Source organism: Zonotrichia albicollis, chromosome 11 (genome assembly GCF_047830755.1).
Source record: "Zonotrichia albicollis isolate bZonAlb1 chromosome 11, bZonAlb1.hap1, whole genome shotgun sequence".
Taxonomy (NCBI): domain Eukaryota; kingdom Metazoa; phylum Chordata; class Aves; order Passeriformes; family Passerellidae; genus Zonotrichia; species Zonotrichia albicollis.
The window spans coordinates 9,285,689-9,312,456 of NC_133829.1; the positions used below are offsets into that span (position 1 = coordinate 9,285,689).

The 26,768-nt window shown below is 38.5% G+C and overlaps 1 protein-coding gene across 5 annotated transcripts in view; it reads right to left on the reverse strand.

Annotated features, from left to right (window-relative positions):
• Positions 1 to 26,768, reverse strand: part of EFL1 (elongation factor like GTPase 1) — a 244,496-nt gene that overhangs the window by 191,898 nt on the left and 25,830 nt on the right. For all 5 annotated transcript variants that reach the window (XR_012582139.1, XM_026791297.2, XM_074549267.1 and 2 more), the window contains exon 3: positions 23,182 to 23,301. Coding sequence is in view for 4 of the 5 variants with exons in the window: in XM_026791297.2 (XP_026647098.2) it covers positions 23,182 to 23,301 (120 nt within the window). In the remaining variant the exon portion in view is untranslated. The remainder of the gene's footprint in view (positions 1 to 23,181; positions 23,302 to 26,768) is intronic.

The following is a 26,768-nucleotide window of genomic DNA, read 5'->3' on the forward strand; positions in this document are numbered from 1 at the left end:
GAGATGGCCAACAGCACAAATTACAAAAACACAAGAATGCTGAGCTAAATTTGGTAAGCTGAACTTCAAGGTGACAGAGCAAACAAAGAACCCACAGTGTCCACAATTTGGCTATGAAAAGCAGTACAAGAGGCATTACAAATCTTTCCCTCTAACCTATTGAATTACATGTTTGTCATTCCTAATTAGTTTTGTCATTGAATATACACATGGAGAAAAGATTTATTAAAGAAAAATAACCTTACGTACACACTGGATCATTTATTCTAATTAAACAGCATTCCAGACAGAAATACAGCTTCAGCTATAGCCCATTTCATCAATAGAAGATGAAAACAGTTCAGATGAAAGGAAAACCAAAAATATAGGCTCAATTCTACAATAAGAGCACTAAGGGGGTCACTAGAAGGAACAAGGGTTTCCTGAGCACAGCAGTGGTGCAGATTTGACTCCAGCTGTTTCAGCAGCTACCAGTGGGCTACAGGAGGTGTTTGCAGAAAGGATGTGGAGCACAGCTATTCCTCTCACACACATACAGGAGTGTGTGCCCCAGCCTGGGGACAGAGCTGGGGGCAGCTAGCAGGAAGAGGCACTTAAATAGGAATAAATTTTATGTGGACCAGGGCTCCCCCCTCCAGAATCCTCAGTATTTTGTGGTCTTCTGAAAATACCATCATTTACTAACATGAAAGCAACTACAACATCATGCTTCAGGCACATTCGTTTTAGAAGAAAAACCTGAAATCTGATCTCTGGTCTCAAAAGCAAAAATTAAGGTTTCCTGCATTTCGCTTTAAAGAACTTCCTGACCTTATTCAAATCTTAAACATCCCTGACTGGGGTGAGGTATTGTTCCACCAGGTCAGGGAGTGATAGGACAGCACTGAACAGGATCTCCTCTGGCACCAAGCAGGCAGAGTGATCTCTGCTCAGATTATTGAAGAGCTGCTGCTCTGCTGGGCAGAGTGACAGCACCAGGAGCAGCCCATGCGCTGGAAGGCACTTGGAGAGTTAAAATAACAAGTGAGCATTAACAACACTGATTGTTCTGTCATTGCCACTCAGTTATGAAAAATGCTTCTCCCTTGTCCACTGGTAGCTCCAGCTCCTGCACAGCCTGACAGCAGGTCCTTCCAGGAGGAACTACTGTACAGCAAACCACAGCCAAATTATTACTTCACACTGCTTCATTCCACCTTAAATTAGCAGGATCATTTCTTTAATGAACGCTTTCTTGGCTTCTCTTGCACTTGAGAGAAAATGGATACAATAAGCTGGTTAATACACAGCATGGTTTAAACACTGCATTTACAACTTCCATGCTCTAGTAACAGCTCAGTCCACAGAGCATCTACCACAAGTATCCACCCAAATACCTTTCAAGGGCTATGTTTTCATTGTGCAGTAATTGCAGCTTTGGAATCATTATGGCTCAATACAATCATCCCTGTGCAAAGAGCTTAAACAGTTCTGGATGCAGCACACCCCACAGATCCTCCCCAGCCATGGTGTGGTTGCTAAACGCACTGCACTACATCCTTAATTCAACCACATTTTCTCTGTAATACCAATCAGGCTATTTCAAACATAAAATAATATCTAGTGTAATTAACTTGGAAAACAATTAATAGTACATAATCCTTCAAATTTGAAAGGTTTTTGCTTGCTTGGGATTAATTGTATCTGTGGAAAACATTCACTACAAAAACCTGTACAAGTTTCAAAAAAATGACACAAAATATTGACACAAGACTCATTAAAATTAAGTTGACAGAAATCAACACCTAAGACTGGTGAAAAGATATTTAAAAATACAGCAGAAGTCAGACAGCAAGAGAAAAAAATGCAACCAGCCTCATTGGTAAGCCCAGCATCGATGCAGAGCACTGTTATCAGAGCAAGCAAAAATTCAGAAAGGGAAAAGTGGGTATCGGCTTTGGAGAAGCTGATAGGTTAATGAGTACAACTAAAAGGCCATCTTTCTCATATTAACAGCTCTTTAAAGGTTTTTAAAACTGGACTGAAGTTGATAATCACAGAAACGAAGTGGAGGTGGGGGGTTTTTCCCTGGTACATCCTTAGGTGTGCACGGGTTTTGCTTTTCAGATAAAGTCAGACAGTTCCACACAGGTTCAGGCAGGAGATAATCAAGGCACAGGAGTCAAAGTACACAGCAATAAAATGACAAGTGAGAAGACATTATGAATGCTGGCTGTACAGACAGCTTTATGCCTCTACTAGCCTCTTTACTTCATTTTTTTTTTCCAATTCCACACAAATTTTTTGAGTTTTCCCTCAGAAAATACTATGTGAATGCTGCTCTTGAAGCCACAGTTCAGTATTCCCAGATTTTCTCCCTACATCTCACAGGTAAGCCCTCCATACCTCCAGCACAGAAATAGATAGCATTTTTCACTGTACTTTAAGTATTATACCACATAATTATTTGCACTATGCTTTGCTCAGATGTGACAGCCAGATGTGTCTTGTAATCACACACAGACAGTTCAAGGGTATAAATGCTGGTATAGCAGGAGTTTACAAAGCCATGCCCACTTGAGGGAGCAGCTCTGAGATTCTGAGATGGTCAAATAGGAACACAATTTCTCCATAAATCCTTCAGCAACTATCTCCATTTTCAAGTCAACGTGGTTGCCAAAACTGATGGACTCTCCAACTCCCAAAGGTCTCTGCCTTAGGGGAACCATAAATATACTACAAAGGAAGGCACTACAATATTAATGATCTGGCCTGTCTCCTCCCATTTCCTAGCTTGGGCTCTTGCTGTGTTCCCCAAGAAACACTTTCAGAGGTTGAAGTCATTTCAGCCACAGAAGAATTCTGCAAGGATGCTCAGTTTGGTTCAGCCTCAACTTCTGCAGCATAATGCCTCAGCACAGTATAAGCACTATTTGGCAAAACCCAGCCACACAGATTTGGAACTTGGAACATTAGAAAGAGTTTATAATATTAAATTCAGAAAGAAAGCCCAAGGAGCAATGAAAAAGTAAATTGGGACGGTGCATATTTTCCTGTTCCATGTGAAACTATTTGCTTTTGCCATAAAAGGGACTTTGCACACAGCTCACGAGGAGCTCGCACACAGCCGTGCTCCCAAGCCTGCCGCAGCCCATGGCCGATTCCCTGCAATCAGAGATGAGGCAAAGTGAAAACGCTGTCCAGAACCACGCGCCAACAGACGACCGATTATGCATCGGTCCCACCGGCTGCTTTGCAGCCAATTTCAAAACCAGCAGCATCAGGGCCAGCCAAAGCGGCAAACCAGTGCCAAGTCAGTGCTACAATTGTTTGTGCCATTAAGCATAAAGAATGCCATTGCTTCCTAATCTTACAGAGAAAAATGAAGCATGGGAATGATGACAATTACTGCATGATAAATTATTTTAAAACCCTATGCACTCGTTACATCACTGCTCACACATGAGGAAAGGAATTTGGAGGGTAGACTTAATTTTAAATTCCCCCCCCCCCCCCAAGAAGTAAATTATGATGTCAAGGATGAAGCTTATTAAAAAAAAAAAAAAAGGTTTTCAGGGGTGGTTCCTGCTTTGTTTTCTCCTATGAAGCCACATGACATCATATATAAAAATAAATCAGGAGTGAAACATGAGTGCATTTCATCTCTGAATTTGGAGAAGGCATTCAGCCCTGCCTAGTGCCAGGCCTCCTAACAGATACTCCAGTAAGCCAGGAGAGAATAGCAGTGAAAGACCCTTACTCCATGCAGTAAAAATACTCAAGAATTTTCCACACTATGCACAGAATCACCTGATGTGAGAAGCTCTTTTGCCTTCCTTCTGCTCTGCTGTCACATGCACCCACTGTGGGTACCCCGATGCCTTGTGGCCGTCAGCAGCCAGAGTGGGAATCTGATAGAGATATCTGTCAGAGTAAGGGTTTGCCTATTAGTGCATGTGCTCTGTGAAATGAACCAAAAGTATTACTACATTTTTATATGTCTGTGAGTCTAAGATACAAACTGTAAACTCTTCTCCAAAGGGAAAGATAAGATGAGAAAATTTTGATGCCATAAACTGAAGTCAATTATGTTACCTCACCCTTCACCATAAACAAGGAAAACATAAAAAGAATAAAGGATCCTAAAGAATCTTGGCAAATTCAAGTTTCAAACAGAATAGTTATTTAAGTGTATTTCTTTTAACTTAGGAGTCTACAAACTCTAAGGTAGCATAAAAAATTTAGTATTGATTCTTCCTTTTAGCATCTAAGGGGATAGAAACTTTCTCATTCTCCTCCAATTCTTTCAGGGAAGTATAGTGTCTCTACTCCCTTTGAACCAATAATTCTGGAATAGAAAACTCTAATCCCTATCACTATGAGTCATCCCACCCCAAATTTTTCAGCAGTTAGGTGCAATACATGGTTTGGATTTTTTCCCTCTGTCTGTTCCACCATCCCTTTGAAAGGTACCACAAAACCTATTCATTTTTTAAAGATTACATCTTGATTCATTTCCCTGCTTTGTATTTTTATAGGTGTAATAGAGCCACAGTTCTCCAAGCTCCACAGTCAATGGACTTTGGAAGAGAAACAGTTTTGTCTTTCTTCTTGTATTACAGGAAACCCTATCACCTTTCTGAATCAAACAAATACAGATCTGTATCCTACAATCTTTAATATGAGCTCCCACTAATTTCAATGGCTATTTTTGTTCTCCCAGGAGCAGCATTTAGGCTGAGAACCCTGGGATCAGTCCCTAGTCCTGCTGCTGGACTGTTCCTGTCCTACAGGAGAGGTGCCACATACAGTACATTTCCATCCTGCTTTATTCATCTTGATTTCAGCAGAAATAAAGATTTCTTTTCTTTCATTTCTGCTTTACTTAAGCAGAAATGTAGATAAAAGCATTGTGTTTGCAAGGAGCAAGGACTCAAACTCTTCTTGGACCAAGTGGGGGTATCTGCATGGAGTTTTAATTATTCCAAAAACAGAGTCCCCAGTGCTCAAAGACCCATGCCTCCTTTTCACTCCAGAGTCTGGTAACATCCTGTGCTATACAGAGGAATTAGGACTGAAATAGAATTTTCCAGAAATACTTTTGCTATCTCTGGAAATACCAGGGCCATTTTGACAACACTTACTATTATTGTGTCAATGTTGCAATTTAAAGTACTTTCACAACAAACCAAAGGCAATTTTCCAAAGGTTACTACCAAGGACTTCATTGTTCAGTTGTTCCTTATGAAGGCAGAAAAAGAGCAACTATCTTAGATGTTATTTGTGGAGGTTTTATACCCATACACACCATGTACATATGAAAATTTTATGCATCTACTCAAGTTGATAGGATCCTCCAGTGAAAGCTACTCAAGCCAGTTAATAGAGAGATTATCCCTAAACTCCAAGCCACTTTTCAAAGCAAAAAAGCAATGGAGAGCTCTCCACTGAAACCCCCAGGTCCTTAACACACCAAATTCAGCACAGCCCTCAGCAGCACTGCTGCTCATCTCTGCTGGATCAGAGCTGATGCCCACTGCAATCTCCATTAAAAACCTTTGGCCATGGACTTTAGAGCTCCAACTGTCAGCCTGGAACCTTCCATGCACTCTACAGCCATGCACAGGGACGTGTGCAACTGAAAACCACTGCAAGTGAAAACTGAGCAGGAAATAACATCCAGAAATGCACAATGATCATCCAAGTCCCAAAGACTACAAAATTATTTAACTATGGAATTGCTGAGCCTTTGCATGCTCCTTCCCATTCACTTCAAACTGCCACATTGGGGTTCTACAGCTTTCTCACACAAACTTTTTATGTTCTTATTCACATATTCAAACCAATTACCCAAAATCCTTTGGTCTAAAAAGAAAATTATTTTCTTTTAAATTCTGAAAGCATTACATCATATTGCTTATCTAAATTCCTTTATAAATTCAAACATTAGCCTTGTCACAATCACAACATTTATATTTAAGGCTCTTTTCAGTCATAGCTTGTTCACTTTGTTATTTCAGTAGTGTTGTCTCAGTGAAAACTGACTTCACTCACTCGGTTCTCCATGAACAAAAGCTAACTATTAAAGTTTGTACGATAAGAAAGAGCTGGTTTATAAATCAAACTGAAGGCCATTAGTGAGTGGCTTTGAACAAATATATGAACAACTATAGCCTTGAAGTCAATTCTTACTTCCCAATGAAGCCAGACTATCTCCAGGTGATAGTTTTAAAAATAAATTACAGAGATAAGAGAAATGTGTTGTTTAAAAAGGAATCATGAATAATTATATACTCTCCTCTTCATAACACTGTGTTAAAAAAGTCCAAAAGTTTACCCAATTATCCCATTAATACAATAAAGGCCTGCTACTTGTGGAAACATAGTAGCAACAAAGTACTCCCCATTTAATTTTGCCAAGAACTGATAACCTGGCAAGAAAGGAAGGTAGCTATAAAAAGCTACCTACAGATCAGTCAATGGGTTACATTTCTAGATGTGCCTTAAAAAAAGCAACACAAAAAGATTTGTCATTGGGATTGCTGCAAATCCCTAAAAACACACATGCACACTGCCTCTGGGCTTCTATCAAACACAAGCCTGAAATGAACTTAGCACCCAAGTAGATTGGCATCAATTCCTTTCAGTTTTACCTGAACTCTTTGGTTATCAGACATACCTTGGCAGGAGGGGTTGTGTTTAATGCCTCATCTGTTTCTAACTGGCATCTAGTACCAATCTGAAATATTTCATTACAATTTTTAACAAATACATATGAAGCTTTTAAAATATCCATTTCAGAAAAGTTAAAGACCTCCCAAGTCCACTACCCTGCCATTTAGAAACCACAGCACTTCCAGATTTATAATAAGCCATACACACTGATGTTTTTACTCATGATATAACCCACTAAAAATCTTAAAATAATGCCAAAATAACAAATACACAGAAACCAGTTCCATTGTCTTTATTTTTGTTTAATGGGGCATTCACCTCTGGAACTCTTCAAAGGGCAGTGCTCAGAGAATGGTTTACATATTCTGTGATAAAAGAGATCTATTAACTTTGTGATGCTCCACCCAGCCCAGGATCCCACAGCACTCCACAAAGCACTTTCTAATTACACAGAGGAGATAGGGAGATAGAAATGCCCCCCCTACCCTGAAGTCCTGCAGGGCTAAAGCATGCAGAGGACAGTTTACAATGGTCTGGGTCTAAATTTGGAAAGCTTAAAACCTTAAAAAGCATTTATCACATAGCATAGGATCCAACCCTCAAAGCTCTGCATCAATGCGTGAGATGGGTCATGCTGAATACATGAGGGAAACTTAAGCCTTAGTGAGAATCCAGACCCAAAAAGGATCTCAGCAGTGAGACACTGAGCCAGAGAAGTCACCCAGACCCCAAGAGCAAAGGGGCACCATCTAATTTGCTCATTCAGAGCCACCACCTATGAAAGTCCTGAGCATTTCTGTGAAAACACACAGAGGACACTTCAAACCTACTCCTTCTTCAGGCCACAGATAAAAAACCATAGTCATAATAGCTGGCCAGATTTTAAGGCATTCATTTTATGGCTGGCAAACTCTTATCTCAATTCAGCCTTAATGGTGATTTCTGCTCAAACCACAGAGTATCCTCAAATGAACTTATCTGCAAAGGGAAGATTTCTAAGCAGGGGAGTTCTGCTACTTGTGCCAAGTGGATCATCCCTCTTTCCTCTGAAGGTGACTGTTGCACATGTCAGTAAGTTTCTGAGTTTGTTAATAAATTATACAAAACCACAAGTTTAAAAAAGTACAAGTGTTAACAACTATAAAGTTATATTAAAACATAAAGAATAGTAAAATTTGTTTATTTTCATATGCTTGGCAGAAATGTAGAATACCAAAATCACTCCTATAACCAGTCAGAATTATAAGAGAGCAATTCACTGGTAATACACCTAGGATAAACAAAACTCTTTTGTTTCTATGCTACCTTTTATCTTAGTTGTGACTTCAGGTCAAAATACTGCCAGGTAAAGAAGAGGGAACAACTCAGGCACAGGACATACCTGTCTGGTAATTCTGAATGAATGCCTAATGCTGTCTCCCCTGCAGTGCTATCAAGGACCTCCTTCACCTCAGAAAATCTGTTCAAAATTTTTCTCCAAAGTAAGAACAAAAAGGCTTTTTCTAGGAGAAAAAGCTATTGCCCATGCTCCAGCAAGTTCAACTCAGCAAAAATATTTGAACACTTTTAATCACTCTTCACGAAAAGTCAGATTCAGCAGACACACAGCTAAGCTTTAATATCTCATGGCTATGAACTGTCACCCTCCTGCCTGAAACCTGGTGCTTAACTGCACCTCAGAAAGACAAAACAAGCCTGGACATCCTCTGGATAAAAACCCTAGGCCCAAGGGAAACACAAAATTCAAACACACAGTATATGGGGGCAGAAGATTTAATATGCACAGCTTATACATGATATAAACTTTCATGGCACCAAGCAGATCCTTCAAAAAAGGTTAATGTGTGAAACAGAACCTAATTGAACTGGAAATCAGCAGTGCCCCACTCTTCAGCATCCAGGCTCAGAGGCAGAATTAGGTTAACTCAACCCTCTGCTTTTCCTAAAGGCACAATCCTGTAATCTATTCACAATCTGAGGCTGCAGTGGAACAGCCTCCAAATTGTGAGCTATAAAACTCCACATCTTTATGTAAAGAAAGGGAAAACTGCTTCATGGTTTAAAGGAGACTGAAGTCACCAGAACAACTTCCACAGTGACATCCCAATGCTTTTCCTTTCAGTATTTTGACAGAAAACACAAGGCCAAGCAAAACAACGGAGATGGACAAAAGGAGGGAGTGGGTAGCTCTGCCTAATACCATGCTTAATGAAAACTGGAAGTAATTTTAACAAATTATATGTATTCTCAGTACCTTCCCTTTCTTATTGCTTACCCATTTTTGTGTCCTGTGTGTAACCTTTAAAGAGTGAAATAAGCATTTTCTTGATCTATAACGATCTTTCAACATGGCTGTCAAAAATTTACCAATCAGGAGGTTCAGAAGTTGAGTTTTATTAACATTTCCTCTTCTGCACAGGGAATAAGAGAAAGTAATTGATACCTTCACTCTTCATGCAAAAAATGAATGGCTTCAAGCAATTTTCATTTAACAAATTATATCCTCCGGACAATACTTAAAACAGCAGGAACCATCCTAGTGTAAGCATATAAACCTATAAAGTTACAGAGCTATTGCCAAACCAACTTGAGCAGTATATGGATGCATTTGCATTCCAGCTCACTAGCAAAAATGGCTGGAAATTTTCTTCATCTATGCATGTCATCCATGAAATGCTGGGTTAAAGGAAGGAATTTTATTTCAAACAAATAGGTTAACTGTAAGAATTGCTAAGAAAAATTATTCTAACAAAGAAAAAAAAGTCAAATGAGCAATGCACAAATATTTCAAGTAATACAGACTAGGGATGTCCCTGAATTCACTATAATTTCATATAGTGCTTTAATAAATATTTGTTAAAGCACAAAAATAAACATGCAAAAACTAGTTAAACTTTGATGATACCATTTCTGACTTCCAAAGTGTTTAACAACTCAAATATGTGTGCATGACCAGCATGGCATCTATTTCCCCACAACTGGTACTCCAAAAAGTGAAGTTCAAGAATGGAGTTCCTGAGGCTCCAAATACAGACTTGTGTCAGTATAAAATTTCTCTTTTATAAAATAACCCAAAGACAACAGTACAAGTGAAACAGTAAATACTCCATAAGGTTTAACTGAATTCACAATCTCCAACCATACAGATAACAGGGACAGAGCAATTTTGGTCTGCAGTACAAGCACAGGATCAAACCCCAAATAATCAATAGTTTATGCAGACACCTAGCAGTCTTAGATGTACATATCTGTCAGCTAGACCCCCCCCTCTCCCTTTTTAAATCCCATTATGTTTTTGCTTGTTTCCATCCTATTCCAGTTTTAAATTCACAGCAATGGGGTAACATCACCTGAGACTGTGGAGGTAACATCTTGTTTCATCTTGACATAATGTTTGCTTTAGGTGGGCACTTTGTTGCATTATTTACAGTCTGGAAAAAGTTGAAATGAGTAGGAACTCAGCTGCCTGTGCCTGGGGAGACCCATCAGGCTACTGGAGTGTCTGGGGACTTGCCTGCAAAACACACAGCACAGGCTGGGCAGAAGAGTCAGGGAAAAACTAAGATCAAACCAGACAATGGCAGCAACTCCAAAGGCAATGCAGTATTCAAGAAATTCAGTCTGAAGGACTTTGAGCAAACTGTTAATATCCTATAACACCAATTAGTGACACCACCCTGCAGACAAATCAGCTCCCTCCTTGTCAGTTGCAGTCATTTCAGATCTCTCCTTTCCACCTCCAAACGCAAACTGCTGCCAAAGTGCAGCTGCAAAAGTCATCTCTCCTCCCACTCTAGGTCCATCTTCTCCTGCATTCTGTTGGCTTCTTGCCAAGTCATTTTCAAGTTGCTTGTCTTCACCTACAAGGTCTTGCATAGCAATAAATAACATAGAAATGACCAGTGTGCTGAGGAATTACCAAGTCCTTTCTAAAAGCAAATGAAGGAATAAGACCTTTGATTACCACCCTCTCCATCAATTACAGCCCAGTCACACTCTCACCCTGCATCCTCCTCCACTGCAAACTCCCTTGCCTATGCTGTCAGTCCCAATGAGAAGTGCAGCTTCTCAGCCTCCCCTTGCTCCAGCATCCCACGGAAAGATGGGATCAGAAGAGGCAGATCAGAAGCCCAGAGCGTTCCAGAGCAGAAAGGAACATGTGCAGAACAGCAGAGCCCCACACAGAGAGATTTCTGTGGGAGTGGTGCAGCCACAGGGCTGCAAACAGAACTCACCCCCAGCTCATTTTCAGGCCTTACACCATGCCCAGGGCTGCTCTAAGCAGGTGGCTCTGTCCTGATCCCTGCCTGCAGCTTTGTCGGGCCTGTCTAGCAACACATTCAATTACAGTTTGGAGATTAGATGACCAAAGATTAACTAAACACCAAATAGAAAAAAACCCCAAGCCTTCTGAGACATAAATCTTGCAAATATGGTTCCATAGAGCACAAGTCCAGATTCCTGAATAGTTTATTATTCTGTAAAATCTTCACTGTAAAAGACTGCATATACTTGAAATTTGCAAAGGTAGCAGCTTAAGTTATTTCTAGTCAGCTCATAAAAATCTGTCTTTAGCACTTTTTTCCTAAGAAGAAAGAAAGAAACCCAGACATACTCTAAGCTTAGTGAAAAGATAAGACTCTGGATATAATACCAATATGACTTCACCTTTTATTTTTTAAGGGTCTGAAACAATACTGGATGAAAGTTTATATGTAAGCATGAGGGATCTGCCAAAAAGAAAGTGAAAACCCAGCAAATTATATTTCAGACACCTTAACATATTATGCACCATACATGCTGTCAGCTTCACTGTCCTTTCCTTTGCTGTAGGCCGAATGCTTGAATACCAATCTTATTAAACTACAACTCTGAATTTATCCACTCTATATAACATTCCAGATGTCGTACCAGCTGGGAACAGGCCCTTAGGCCATCTTTGGTTGATCTCTTAGTCGCTTTCCAGCTTTTGCCAGGCATTCATCCAAAAATATGAAGGAAAGTGCTAAAAACAGATGTCAGAGTTAATGTTTTTTTCTTTTTTTTTCCTTCATGGTAGGAAATACAGAAAACTTGCACCGTACACCTATTCTATGAAATATGAATGGTGTCAAAGAACCATAAGTTAATTTTAAATTAAATCACAATGTAGAAGAGTTAATTTTTACACTATTTTTCTGACAACAGGCCAGCCTCCATCAGTCTGTTCTTTGAAAATATTATGTGGTCATTTGGATTTTTTCATTAAGTTGGAAAGTCTTCTGATGTCGTCAATCTGCAAAAATGGTTTTGAGTCCCTCATTTAAGGAAACTAATGGTTAAAATGTAAACTAGATTGATTGCAATTCGTGGTAAGCTTTATGTCAAGGCTGGAGTAATGGGAGTTATTAAATCAGTACAAATCTGAGCTATGAAAGGGGAATACCTGTTGGCCCCATCATATTACAACAAATTATTTCAACTTCCACTCACTGCGATACCAGCAGGAGATGTTCAGGTCTTCCCAAGAGGTGCTGCCTCTCTTTGGGGTCCTCACAGGAGTTTAAGCATGGAATTTGAAAGATCAGGGCTGGAGAGGAGGTCCTGATCCTGCTGACACTGTGGAACGTGAGCCCCTTCTCTTTCGGGGTAGCTCTGACGTACGTGGGAGTCCTCACCAGAATTGAGTTATGCACATGCAGAAGTGCCTGGGCTGTTCACTCCAAGGACTGTGCAAGAGGTAATCTATTTTATCTGCTCCAGACGGGTTCCAAATCTTCTCTCCACACACACCAGAATATTAACAAACATATGCAGAACCAATTCTCAAAGCCCTCGTGGTGCTGCCCATGGAGCCTCCCCTCAGACCTTGGTTTCTGGTACAGCAAAGTACAGTAGATCATTCCCATTATAATTACACCTTACAAGGATGATCATCTCTTTTGTCCCTAAAGACATCCCTTTTAAAATTAATTTTGGGGCAATAATCTTCATTGAAAGTCACTTCACTACATTGAAAAAGGATTTCTCTTAAATATTTTCACCCTCCTTTTCCTTGCCTCGCATTCATTAGAATGCAAAGCTGAAAGTATGAGAAAAACAGACTATCCTATAGCCTCAGTATTGAAGAAGCAGGAGAAGAATGAACATTAACTGGCAAGTTCACTGTAAAGTATAAAAATATCTGCAAAAAAAAACAAAGAACAAAATCTTTTTCAAATGGAATAAAAAGGGCAGGACAAGTTTAAAACTTAGCCCTAGTATTTTAACAGTAGACTTAGGATATAATTCTGATTCGTACATTAGAATGCAATATTGCCCTGAATAGTTACCACTGGAGCCAGCACTCAAAGGTGGTAAAATTTCATGGTTTATAGTCTGATATTTGAACACATTTTATGTCATCTATTAATAATATCAAAAATCATTCAAGCCAATGCACTACTTTTCTTTTAAGTAAAGGTGATACATTCCAAGTCTTTTTTTTAATAAACAGTAAAAAAAGGTATTTTGCCATAGGTTGTGTTGATGTTATGAGACGTTATGTGAGCTGCCTGAAAAACCACAGCTTGTTTCTTCAGATTTGTACCTTATACAACCAAATTACCTAGACAAAGGAAGGTCACTGACCTATACCCTACACATATCAGCAAATATGTGTATTTTTAGCAAAGAATTTGCATGAGAATGGAGTATATTTATTAATGGAGTATAAATATTTTGTGAGCATTTTTAAGTGATTTGAGTACAACATAATTACTGAAACAGATCAAATATTTTGAACACAGGATTCATTTCAGCATTCATGGTGTGCAAATAGGTTTGCTTTATAAATCACAGAAAATTCTGTGATCCTCACCAAATCCAGAAGCTGGAGAAAATAAAGTTCACTGTACAAATCTTCACACATCATTTGGATCCCAGATTTGACAGAAACAAACAAATAAACACCAGTGAATGTGTCTGTCTCAGAGAACTGAGGCTGCAGTGCTGCAGTGCTTGCAGCACCTACCCCATTTTCCAGTAGCTCCCTGATCAAACAGTCCATAGTATTTCTTTGGGGGTGCCTGAAATCAATGGCAAATCTCTTTTTGCAGTAAAAAATGAAGGGCTGATCCAAAGTCTATTGAAATTACTATGATTTTTGGACCAAAGCCTAAATAATCAGCTAAAGGAGAACATATCTTGTATTTACAATTGCAGCCATCTCCCAGGGGCTATTTAAAAAATTACAAAAACATCCCACATCATACAGCAGCCTATTACTACTAATTTTTCTCACCCATGTGCAAATACCCTAGTCTGCTTCATGAACCTGTAAATCAGTTAAAGGGTTTGGTGCCATTTTTAAAGTCCTTTTTCTCTTATGCAACATAAAAATGTTAAATGAATAAAGGCTTATACCATAAAAGCACAAAAATATCTTACAGCATTATAACACAAACAAACAAAAAAAATTACTACCAATGAGATAATTTTATAAAGCTAGATTACATAGGGTCTACTAGGAAGAGGTCAGGTTTTATAGTCTTAAGAGTATTAAAAAAGTCCAGATTGTTTCCAGTTCTCAGAGGCCTGACTGCTTTTCCTTCCAGACCAAGAATCAGCATAACAGTTGCCTGTCTACAGGAAAGTGGGGGGAAAACACAGAGAGTAAAAGGGAATATTGATTGCCAATCATTCCACAAAATGTGAGACCCACCATTTGTGTCAAATACACTACACTGCTTAAGGCTCATGTTTAAATTCAGCATTTCTCTTTACCAAAGACCATGCTAAACACTCGACCAAGCACTGAGCACCTTCAACTATTGCCTCAAATCCCATGCAAGCATTTATTTCTGCAAGCAGTTTCAGACACGCAAAAAAATCCATTGACATTCACAGGACATCCTGCATGCTGGAAGTAGCACCCAAAGTTCATGTTTTCTTGGACGAAATGATTTAAAGGGATTAGTAAATAGCAATAGCTTATGGTCCAAACAATAAAGCAAGCAACTGTTTTATATAAAACAGAAGAAGAATGAAAAAAAAAAATCAGAGCTTCCATAAGATGAATAAATGAGTAACAAACTCCATGTACTTGTTTTAAAAAATACAAATCCTCCCAGTTTTGTTTCTGAAAGTCATGGACACACTCTGTACCCCTAAGCCTCCAAGCCAAAGGTGGGAAGCTACACCTACACCTGACACACACAGCACCATCAGGAGAATTAAAATGCCTCAGATCCTACAGTGCCGCAGCCTGCAACACATTCCAAGCTCTGAAAATTAAAAATACAGTTGTCAGGGGTGATCCTCTCAATGAACCTAAATTACCATTTTTCCTGTTATTGCCAAAATTGATAATTAATGTAGGTAATTTTCTTCTGTGTAAGAAAAAAAGCATCTGAAGTCTAATAGGAGAAATAATTTAGGTTTAATTGGCAATTTTGACAGTTATTTTGAAACAGTAAAGAGCAAAATTACTGTTGGAATTGGTAAAGAGATTTTTCTTTAGTTGTCCCAGGCCTGGTTCATTATGCAAGTGTTAATGACATCAAGAAGCATTTTAACTATTTCTAGAAACAAAGCCAATCTAGAAACAAAGCCAAAAGATGCAGATTTTATAAGAGAAGATTTTTCACTTCATCTTCTACATTAGAGGCATACAAACTCGAAGAAATTCAGGTTCAAGTACGTCTCTACTAAAAGGGTCATTGTGACATTCAGGCTCTCCTATAAATAATTTTCCAATGCTGCACAGGCCTGAAAGGATGACTCTTAAGGGTATGAGGGATATTATCCACATGCTCAAGAATTTAAATGCTGTTTAAATTACCCACTGCCTTGCAAAACAATGTAATTCTATCAGAAACACCTTAACATGGGATGAATAATTTTATCAAGCAAACATTTTCCTAATCATTATTCTAGGGACAGCATAAACTGAAATTTCTCTCAATTTTTTACTAAGGATTTCCAAGTAAAAAGGAAGAAGCTGCTATAAACTCTCACAGGGCTTTAAATGTTATCTCTGGCAGAAATGACACAGAAAAAAAATAAAATACGTATTGATCACATTCATCCTTCATGAGAAATTCAGCAAAACAATTTTATCTTGTCATTTGTGCAAAATTTAACAGGAGCTTAAACAGCTCAAGAAGTTAAACAAATTTAGCTGAATTATCAAAAAACTAAATACAATCTGCTCTTTCCTTGTTTAAGACCAGAGAAAAAACAGTTTCAAAATGTTTGTGCTGTATAAGCCAAGTGATTAATGCACCATCAGGCTTTATCAGCCTAAAACATCCCCTCACCATGGATATCTGAAGAATGACTTTCCAGTTCCAAGCACTGCATTTCCCACAGTACTTAAAATATATCTTTTTGATTTAGAAGTACTTCTCCACTGTATCTCAATGAACTCTTATTGATAGATGATAGCAGCACTACTGTGTAAGCATGGGATTATTTCTGTTACCTCCAGACCTTTCAGTCTTAATTTAGAAGGCTGAACCCAAGCCTTTATCAATGTCAAAATTCTTGGATAAGAACATGTATCAACTTCTGGAGGTTCACCAGGGGCAGGAGGAGGTCAGTGGGGAATTCACATTGCATTGTATCAATCTCTCATGATTTAATCATTGGGCTCCTCTAAAGAATGTCCAATGAGCACCTATCTGTATAATGTCAATTCATCAGGTGTCCTGTTACTAGCCCAGTGCAGCAGAATTGAGTTAAAGACTTTACAGTAGAATATTTGCCCAAGTACACATCCTACTGTCTGCCCCATGGAAAACGAAATGTTAAAAATACTAATAATTTTTCAAAAATACTTTTAATCTACTGCTGGAAATTAAAAACATATTTGAGAAAACTTAGAATTGCAAACATTACAACATGAAACACTGATTGTGAGTATAAACATTTCAGTCTTTTATGAAAACTGCTCATGGCAGAGATGCTAGAAAAGCAAGGTACCTAGTATTAAAGTGGGTTTTTTCCATGTAGCTCAAACTCAAACTGAATTAAGATCAATTTGTGGCTCCAAATATATGACTAAGAAAAAGGAAGAAATCAGTACCCCCCGCATGGCCTTTTATCATCCACCAGAGCAGCCCCAATATCTGTCCAGCACCCAGGGGAGCAAGAAGAAGAGAAACAACTAAAAGTTTTGGTCCATTCTCCTTTCTTGCTTGATAAATCACTCTGGGGGATGACCTTGCAAACGAGGGGCCACTTCTGCTACCTGGGACTGCTCTGCCAGCTGCTGAGGTATCATCAGGAGGAGTACAGATCCAGGGCAGTGAGTTTCACCACAGAACTTGCTGGAATAGGATTACAGCCTCTTGGAATGCATTTGGTCCAAATTGAAATGATGTAAAATGTGTTTTCTGCAGAAACTGCGCTGTTACAGATTCCCTGTGAAGGCTGCTATGCTGCACAAGGTGAAGACCTGCTGGCTTCTGTAAGTATGATTTACACACAGAGACCTTTGGCAGGGCTGGGACTGAGGCTGCAATAGAAAACAAGGAAGTCTGTAATTCTTAGTGCACAAAGAAACACGGGCTGCAAACAGCAGTTCCACTATTTGCTCTGAACAACAAAACCCTGAACTAAAAATGGTAGTTGGTGCTTTTAACAAGTGCCAGCTCCCCATTCAGTTTGCCAATAAACAGAAGTATTTAAAAACACTTTTCAGTTCACTAAGCAGCGTATCACACACAAATAATGATATAATTACTCGTGCATATGCTGCTCACACACTCCCAGCCAGCAATTAGCCTAAACAAAAGTATTGTTTGAATAGGATCATGCCTGACTTAGGCAGTACCAGTCTCTCTAAGAGTACTTTTGCCTGAAATTGTAAGTGGTTTGCATTTTCTCTTAATCCTTGCCTCCTTTCCCTCCTTTCCACTCCAAATCAGAAACACATTTCACTTGATTACAGCGCTAACTTCCTTACCCAAAAAAAACCAATCAAAAAACATAGTCTCTAAAATAGAGACCAAAATTAAACCTGTGAACAAAAAAATAAAGGTATATATTAAAAAAGGAATAGAATTAAAAATATTATGGAACACCTAACATCACCATCAGTTAAATTTTCAGAGAAACACCAAATGATGCTTTTTATCTTCACACAGCCTCACAAACACATGGCTGGTAAACTCCTTAAATATGATTATAAACTCATTACAGACATCTATAGGATTAGTATGGAGTACTACAAACCTGACCTAGTAATTTGCTATTTACACAAGATGTCCTAGCTAAGAGAATGGAAAGACTTGCAGGACTCAAGTCAGTGAAATCAGTGTTATCTAATTCAGCAGACTGGCTGAGTGAGGACTGCAAGGTCAGTCTTCTACATAGCAGAAAAGGAGAATTTCTAACACAGTGCTGAAATTCCCAGAGCCACATATTAGTGGTTGCAATTCTGGTGCTTGGATAAAATTAAGTTTATCAGTTCATTCTCCAAATACACAAATGAAACCACCGAGTGTTCCATAGTGGAATGTTTTCATTATAGGAGAATTCCTGAAATAGTTTGTGGCCACTTGAAAACAGTTTGTTTATTCAAAAAAAAAATAAACAATTAAAATAAAATTCTTCTCTAAATGAAGAGCTAGACATTGAGATTCAAGATGTTAAGCCTTTCTAATAGTTCTGAATGCTTTTTTAGGGTATCAACAAAAATGGTTTGCCAGAGTAAAACACAAGTTTCAGGCTCCTTCTCAAATCAGAGTACTGAAGCTTTATGTGCATGGGAAGCAAGTGAGCCACCAACTACAAATCTTCCTCCTTTCCAGGGATTAGAGCTTGTCTTCACTGATGTGTTAATTTGCAGTAATGTCCCTTACATGACTCATCCCCAGGCCTGAAAACGCGTGGCTCCATTTCTCTGGTGATTTAGAGGCAAAAGGGAAGGGAATAAAAGGCTCAGGCTGGGAGCAGAAGCCAGCAAGCAGCTGACACTCCAAGCCAGGCTGGGACTCCAGAGCAGAGCAGGGAGGATGGCCATCAGCAGCAGGTGGAATGGGGAAGGAGATGAAGGAAACTGTGGAAAATCAGCTGTCAGCCCAGTGGGACACATAAGACAACTTCTGCCCACGCAAGGGTTTCCTAGGTGTAATATGAAAAACTTCCAGAACAGACACAAACAGCTATTGCTGCTGGAGTAATAGGTTCCATCAGTTTACTTCAGTATTAATTTTTTAAGTAATTCAGATCCTGGGTTCCACTGCATTTTTTCAAATTAATGTCATGCTCCTTTTCCCCATGAAAAAGAAGAAACCAAGACAGACTATTTCTATATGTGTAAGACAATTAATGAGAATATTTTCCTGATTTTGGCTTTCACTTTATAACAAGGCACTTTTCTAGCAAACCCAAAGAAAGACCAGGTATTAAATGAACTGTAGCAGCTGCAGCCTGGGTATTATAAACTTGCACATCTAGTTGAAAACAGACTGACCAGTTTCCACCTTACCTTGTATAGTTAAACACAAGTCTGATAGTGCAGACTTTCATTAACATTTGTTTAGAAACATTAGATTTCTTTGCCAAGATTGAACTACTTAGAGCCATATGTCTAATTCCAGAATCAGGCTATCCTAGTTGTGAATTTAAACTGGTAAACATCATGCAATTTAAAAGAAGCAAGGTCAACTAGAAAGCTAACTGGTCAAGCAAACATTTTCTCTCTTTAAAGATAAACTTATTTTCTTTTTTCCTTCCCTTTTTTTTACCCACACCCCCAAGAGAACTTTCAGCCAGCCAGCCAATCAAAGTGGAAATGTACTTCAAACACATTCAGCCCAACCAAGTTTTCACTGCTGTCCTTCTTGGTGGTCCGTCATATGGAATGGTTTTAATACTTGGAAGCAATACCTTAAGTGTCAGAAAACAAGAACATTTTATTTCTGCAAGAAAGCTTTCCAGTACTACTAGTATTTTGGAAAAGAAGAAAATGCCTTGTAGTAGATTAAAAGGTGAAAAGCCAAAAGAAATCAGAAAGAATACTAGGAAATTGTTCCTTATGGCAAGGTTCAATGTGTATCTCAAACTTGTAGAAAGGGTTGTTACTTGTATATTCATTTAATAATTTAATTTATTTTCAGACATTTATTAAGTTATTTAACTATTTTCATTAATGGTAAGGGGGCCATATTTTTTTTAGTCTCAGATTTTTTACAGCAGTTGAAGTCTTTGGCTATGCATCAAAATCTGTTTGGTACCAAGTTAGGTTTAAATTGCATTGACCCAGTAAAATCTCAGAAATTAAGGATGCAATGCACTGATACAAGATATCATATGGTCAACAATGCAGAAGCCTTTCGAAAACGTTCAATTGAAACATTTCTACATTTCTGTCCTTTGGGATCCCAGAGAAGTATTTGCTTTGAATCACCGTTTTTCCCTGAAGATTACAGCAATAAATGTGTCAAAACTATAATATCCCACTGTATGCAGATACCACCCCAGTGTCAGTATTTCAACAGATCTTTAAAGGTATCTTCCTCTATAATCATAGAAGTGGTAAGAAAGATATTCACTGAATTTTGAAAATATCCAGCCAAAGAATTTCATCTGCATGTAATTCCTAAGTACACATAGAGCAACAAAATATGCAAAGAGGTTAGTGCAGTCCTGTACAAAAATGAGAGCACAGTCCTGCCAGATTAAACCAGAACAAAATGTACTATCTTGCATGTACAACATGAATCCATGTGTAATTCTGCTGGGCTAGAGCAGAGTACAGTGTGTTCCTATTAATATTTACTCATCTTTCATTTCAAACTGTAAGCTTGTCATTTCAGATAGCAAATACTTTTGAATATTTAAGTAACAGCTAGTTCTATTTTACTGAGATTACTTACTAACAAAGGAATGAATGATTCTGATTAAACTGGCTCCCTGCTTGAAAAATATCACACACAACAGCCAAAGAAAACCCCTTTGAAACATTCCTGTGTTTGGAGGATGTAAGGAAACTAATCTTGGATCATGACGATGATGATGCTGCTATGCAAAAATATTATCCATTCCTCACTGGAAATTTAACTGGCCTGGAGAAAAAGAACAGCACAAGAGGGAAAAGGGCACATTGGGAAGATAGGGATAGATGGCTTTCCTGCAAGGGTCTCAAGACTGGCTAGCCAAAAGAACAGAGGTTCTAAGTGCACAAGGTTATTTCAATTTGCCAATTTTCAGGTGTAACTTGGGATGCACAGAAACACCAGGACTCTGTGGGGATGCCCAGAGGACAATTCTGGACATAAGGGAAAAGGAAGGAATTTATTTCCCAAAGGCCAGCAGCCCTTCACAGTAGGGCAGGATAGAAAATTAATTCCTAAAAGTAAATTAAGGAATTAAGATGTGAGGAGATGCTGCTGTATTCTTAATTTATGTGGTAGCCTTCCAGTACTGATTCCACTTCTGTGTTGGATAGGTTAAAATAAGCTTTCAATATATATGTATTTCTCTCTTTTTATTCACTGGTGTATTCTTATCATGTTTATCATGTATCATACCTATCCATTTATCCATTTATGAAAATTCAGGAGATTATCCAACAAAGACTTCCATCCATTCATAAGTAAATGTCATAAGAAAGAGTTGAATGAAGCACAGAAAAAAAAAATCTAGTTTTCTTACCCAGTTTGACCATGATACAATTGAGTTTTGTATTAGCATTTCAGCAAAAGTATAATTGTAACTGTGTATTATTACAAACCTACGATTCATTTCCTAGAAAATCAAGGAAAATCTTTTTATTCACCAGAGAAATCCTTGTATACTTGCAGGAAGGTAAAGCTAGAGATACAGATCAGCTCCCATCTGCATTCAATGTATTTGTAACTTTCAATATATAATGCTTAGGGACTGAATTTTCTTCAAAAGAAACTACTGCTAATACAGTTGCTTTTACTTTTAACATTTTGATGTTTCAGCACCACTTTCAGTTCCAGGAATTCAAACTAAATTTCATACTGCTAAGTGTCTGGGAAGAGCAGGCTTCAAAACTAAATCACATTTATGAAAGAACAGAAGCTGGCCATAACCTAGATCCAATTCAGATCTCAATGGAATTAATGGAAAACTTTCCAGCAAATGGAATTCTTTCCATCAAATGGAATTGGGCTTTGAACTGGCTTCTGCATAGAGCTATGCTGGTATTTGAGGCTTTTTCAAGGGGATTCATTTTGTTTGTTTTTTAATCAGTTATATTATTCACATATTCCAAACAGTCTAGTCAAAGACTCAGACTAAGCCTCTGTTATATTTGATTTATCATCTTCTCAAGAACGTGCTCCATTAAATGGAAACTATTCTGATCAAAGTGTATAACCTTTATAGTGTTTTTCAACTACTGTCATTAAATGCAGCCTGAGTTGCAGCTGCATTTTACTGTCCTCTAAGTTATTGCTTTCCCAGGTGTTTAGTCCAAGGAAGGTCTGATAATCAAGACCCTCTAGGGAAGCAAAGTATGAATTTTTGTAAACATTTAAACTAAATTCAAACAGTTCACAGTGGCTCAGCATGCTTTCTATGGTAGCTTCTCTGCTTCCCTTTGTCTGTCTGAAAACATTGGCAGATTAAAGCTCAAATAAACTCACCTCAGTTCTCTCTTTTAGGACAGTGATGAGCAACCTGTTTTCTTCAAGCAGCTCCTGCAAGGAGCCCATCTTCCAAAATAAATCTGCCCATCACTGACAGAACCACACCTTGGGATGCAGGGCAAGTCTGGCTCTTCTCTCACTTCCACAGGGAGTGTTTCCTAACAAACTCCCCCCTCTTACATTGAGAAATGTACTCTAAGTGTCCATGAACGTAATTCAGAGAGTTTTGATGTGAAATTCAACTGACTCCTGGAACACATTGTGTTATGAGTAAATTTCCACAGCACACCACACATTTCCTAGGTTTACTTCAGATCTTTTGCCAAGATTAACAGCATTTCTTTCATGTTGCTTTCTTTACATTTATATCTATACTCCATGTTTAACATAATGTTTCTATGAGTCTGGAGAAAGCATTAAAAATTTTTTAACCTTAAAAAAAATAATTTGTTTCTTTCTAAACACTGTTCCATCCATTATTCCCATTTGTTTCTTTATAATTGGCCCAACCTTCCCTTACAAAAACTTCATGAACTAATACAATATTCTGACTTTTCACAAGCTAGAAAATGCAAAATCTGCCTAACACTTATTTTTCCATTAAATAAAATAAATTGAGTCAATTCAAGAAAGGGCAAGTGCTTCTAATGCTACATATTCTGCAGATGTAACTATAAACATCAAAACATCACTAAAATCATGCTGCTTTTGTCTCCATTACATCCTATTAATATTTTATACAAGTGGTTGCACTTATTTATGAAACTGAGTGCATTAATCTGGATTTTGTATAGTATGTTATCATTCAACTTGCTATCAATTTGATGTGCCTTCAAAAGATAAGACACGCTCTCAATCTTACTCTGTTCCACAGTAATATTTGATATCAGAGTTCCATAAGCCAATCCCTCTCTATAATTTTCACACGTGGCACACTGACCTGGTCATCATAGCGGTAAGTGAGGAACTGCTCCCCCGTGGTGTCCTCAAGAAAACTCCCCTGTGGAGAAAGTGCAAACTCAGGCAGGAAGTATGCACCTTGGGACTGCTCTGCTCTTGTCTGCAAGGAAACCAGAGAGGTCACGTTACACCTACTACAAACACAAGTCATTTTTTTTTTAAACTAGGCATATAATTACAAAATCTAGACATGAAATTCTGGAGCGGGAACAAAAAAGGGTTTTTAAGGTGTGGTATTTCTGGGTGGATATTTTGCTGTGATGGAGACATGTTAAACACCTACAGAGTTAAACCAAGATGCCTTGATTGCAGAATGATCTACTAAACCAAAGGAGATCCTCTCTGGCTTATCAAACATCACTGCTCAAAGACATTCAAAAAGCAATGTTACACTTTTTCCTCATACATTTCATTAAAGAAGTGGCTACTGCAGGTAACAGGCTTTTGGTTAAATCCAACATATTTTATTTTTACAGGAAGAAACAAAGAATCATAGAGTAACTCAGCTTGGAAAATATCTTGAGGGCTTATCTAGTCCAATAGGAAGCCATTACACTGAATTATTTTCCTATCTTCAGGAAGATATTACTGCAAGGAAGAAATAGGAATGGCTGGAGCTAGCACAGGCAGTGCTCCGTATTAGTTCAGGATGCTATTCACAACCGGGGAAGAGCATTTGAGAACAGGCTGGGAAAAGAAAAAGGGCTCATTTCAAGCTACAGAGGAGTTAATTCTGTCAGAATCATAGCTGGCACCTCCAGCTGGGCTGTCTGACACCTGTCTGATCAGAGAAACAGCTTTAGCTTGGAGGATCTGTGCCTGGTGAGATATCACAGCACACCTGAGGCTGCTCAGCACACCCAGCCCGTGCTGGGCCAGCAGCATCTCCCTGCACTGGAGGTCTCCAGCAGCCCAGATATGCAGCAAATGTTCTGCACAGACTTTCCTGCCCTTACTCCTCCTGCATTTTACACTGCCCTGAGAAGCCAACTGGTTTGTATACAAGAGAAAACGAGCAATCATCTTTTGAATGCAGAATGAATATTGAGTCCAGCTGTGCGGTGAGGACAGGGCGAGGAGATGAGCATTCCCTTCCAAAAGGTTGAAACCTTTCAGGGAAGAAAAAAAGGCCTGAAATGTGCAAGTTACTGCTGGACATTTACCCATGAATAAACTTAATAAATAGGGGTGTAATTAAACAGTCTATTTTGACATTTACACAGCAATTTCAACAGAAAGCTGGCAGCTGCCATCACCCAGTTTCTAGACTCTTGGCTAGAACTGTACCAAATATAGGTGCCAGCTAACAGGAGATTCCTAAAGCAATCACAATTTAAAGTAGTTTGTGGTGGAGAAGGAGGGTAAGACCTGCTGCACTTTGTCTTTTGCAGTAAGTTCACCTTCTGAAGCTCACAAGTTATCTCATAAAAAGCAGATGGCATGTCATTTGCAGGATGGTCTGGAGAAGCTTACAGGGCTTTTGCTGACTCTGTTGAGAGCTGTCAGCATCTCGGACTGCAAACCCCATCAGTCATGACAGCATCAGATTAACATACTTGGTTTAAACCAAGCAGTCTTCATATAAACTAGAAATAGCTTGCAAAGGACATGTCTAGACTGGGGTAAAGGTCACATTTCAGCATGCAAGACTGAACAAGACTGTAAAGAGGATTTTTTCATCAGGCCTACATAAGAGTAATTCATATTCACACCATATTATCCTTACATTTCCATAAAGCTTATTACAGCAGAGACCTCCCTTTTACACTTTAGCCAACTGCCCTCATTGATGCATAATTAAGCAATAAAATATGGAGAACAAATCCACGTTTGGTAAGAACAGTTCCCCATAAGGCCTGCAGTGCTGCCTGCTGCAGAGTCTGAGCTGATGCAAGCCCTGACACGAGGCACAGCCCAGACACGAGAGGGGCTGACATAATCTGGCATCCTTCCCCTGCTTCCACCGGGCTATCACAGATCTCTGCGAGGGAACACAGCAGTGATGTCACCCTGGGATTTCAGCACCGGGCTAACGATGAGAGAGATGCATTCTAAACCTCAAGTGGCCTGGCTTAAAGTACTTAGCAGTTCTACCTCGGTTTTGCCAGGTGTAAAACAATTACAACACCTACTGACCTATCTTAACAGTGCGTTGTTTAGTTTATATGTGTAGAACACTTTGGAAAATAATCCTGTTAGGTGCTAGTGATTAATAACAATATTTTTGGAAGATTTTCCTAATTTACAGGCAGGAGAGAATCAAAATTACCCCACCATACTTCTTAGCTAATTGTATATATCACACTGTTGCCTAATCTCTCATAAACAAATTTGTCAGTAGGATACAGAGCAGTAAACTTGTTCGCATTTCTCATCTTTGTAGTTTAAATATTTAAAATATAAAGTGTTTGGACATTAATCAATAGTATGCTTGGAATATAAAACATGCCAATATTTGAAGCTGAAATAACAATTTGAAAAAGATAACAAGAAAAACTAGGGGTTTCTAACACACATTCCATTTTCTTGTGAAAAGCTCATGAGCAGCTAGGCACTTGAGGAGAAGAGGAATGTTTGCTAGATTCAGGCAAGCAAAATCTGGCTTCCAAGCATGGAAAATTCAGTGTAAAATGCAGATATTTTATAAGGTTACACAGGAGGTTACAATGGAAACTGATTGTCAGTGCTGCAATAGGTACTGCTACCTGTCTGGTATAAGTCAAGTAGGAAAGAATGCAGCCAAGCAGTTAAAAACAAACAAAAAAAGAAACACTAAAAACACACTATCAGCTGTCATAGCAAACTGATGTTGAAACCAATGACTTGCATCTGATAAACAACCCAAACCGAAAAGTTAATTAAAAAAAAATCTTCAAATGTTCAAAGAACTCTTTTTTTATCCACTCACCAAAGCAGCAGAAAAACATTTTTAGCCCCTAGATACAAGCACCTCCAAAGAGGCTGCATGTTCCCAATGCACTTTCATTCATACATTGTACTGAACACAAAATAGAATGTTTCCACTTAGTCCATTTTATTCCCCACTGAGAAATTCACCAATGCTCCTTATGAGGCTTTTATATTTCTATGGGCACTTTGGCTTAAACATAATTCAAATTTCAACAGTCTGTGGGTTTATAGTATATTTGAGATCATCTCTGAATGACTTAGCTAATCTGATATAAATTCATGTTTTAAAGTAAAGACTATAAGTGCAAGTTTCAGAAAACAATTACATTTCATGCTAGTGTTTTAGGTCTGTTTAATGGCCAGTTTAATCTCCATAGCTTTAAATTAAATGTGTCAAGTTCCAAGTACACTTAAGATTTAAAGCAGGCATTTTAAACCAGATTTTATGATCTTAAGCATATGAAGACAGTAGAGGGTGATAACATAGCCAAAGCAGATCTAATACTAATCACTACATAAAATTCACTGACATTAATATATCATGCAGCAAGGAAGTACATATTACCTACTGACAAAAAATAAATATAAAAGTTGGAAACAGATCAGGGTTTGAAAATCTTCCTGGTCCATTAGGACATGTAACTTATTAGCCAGAAA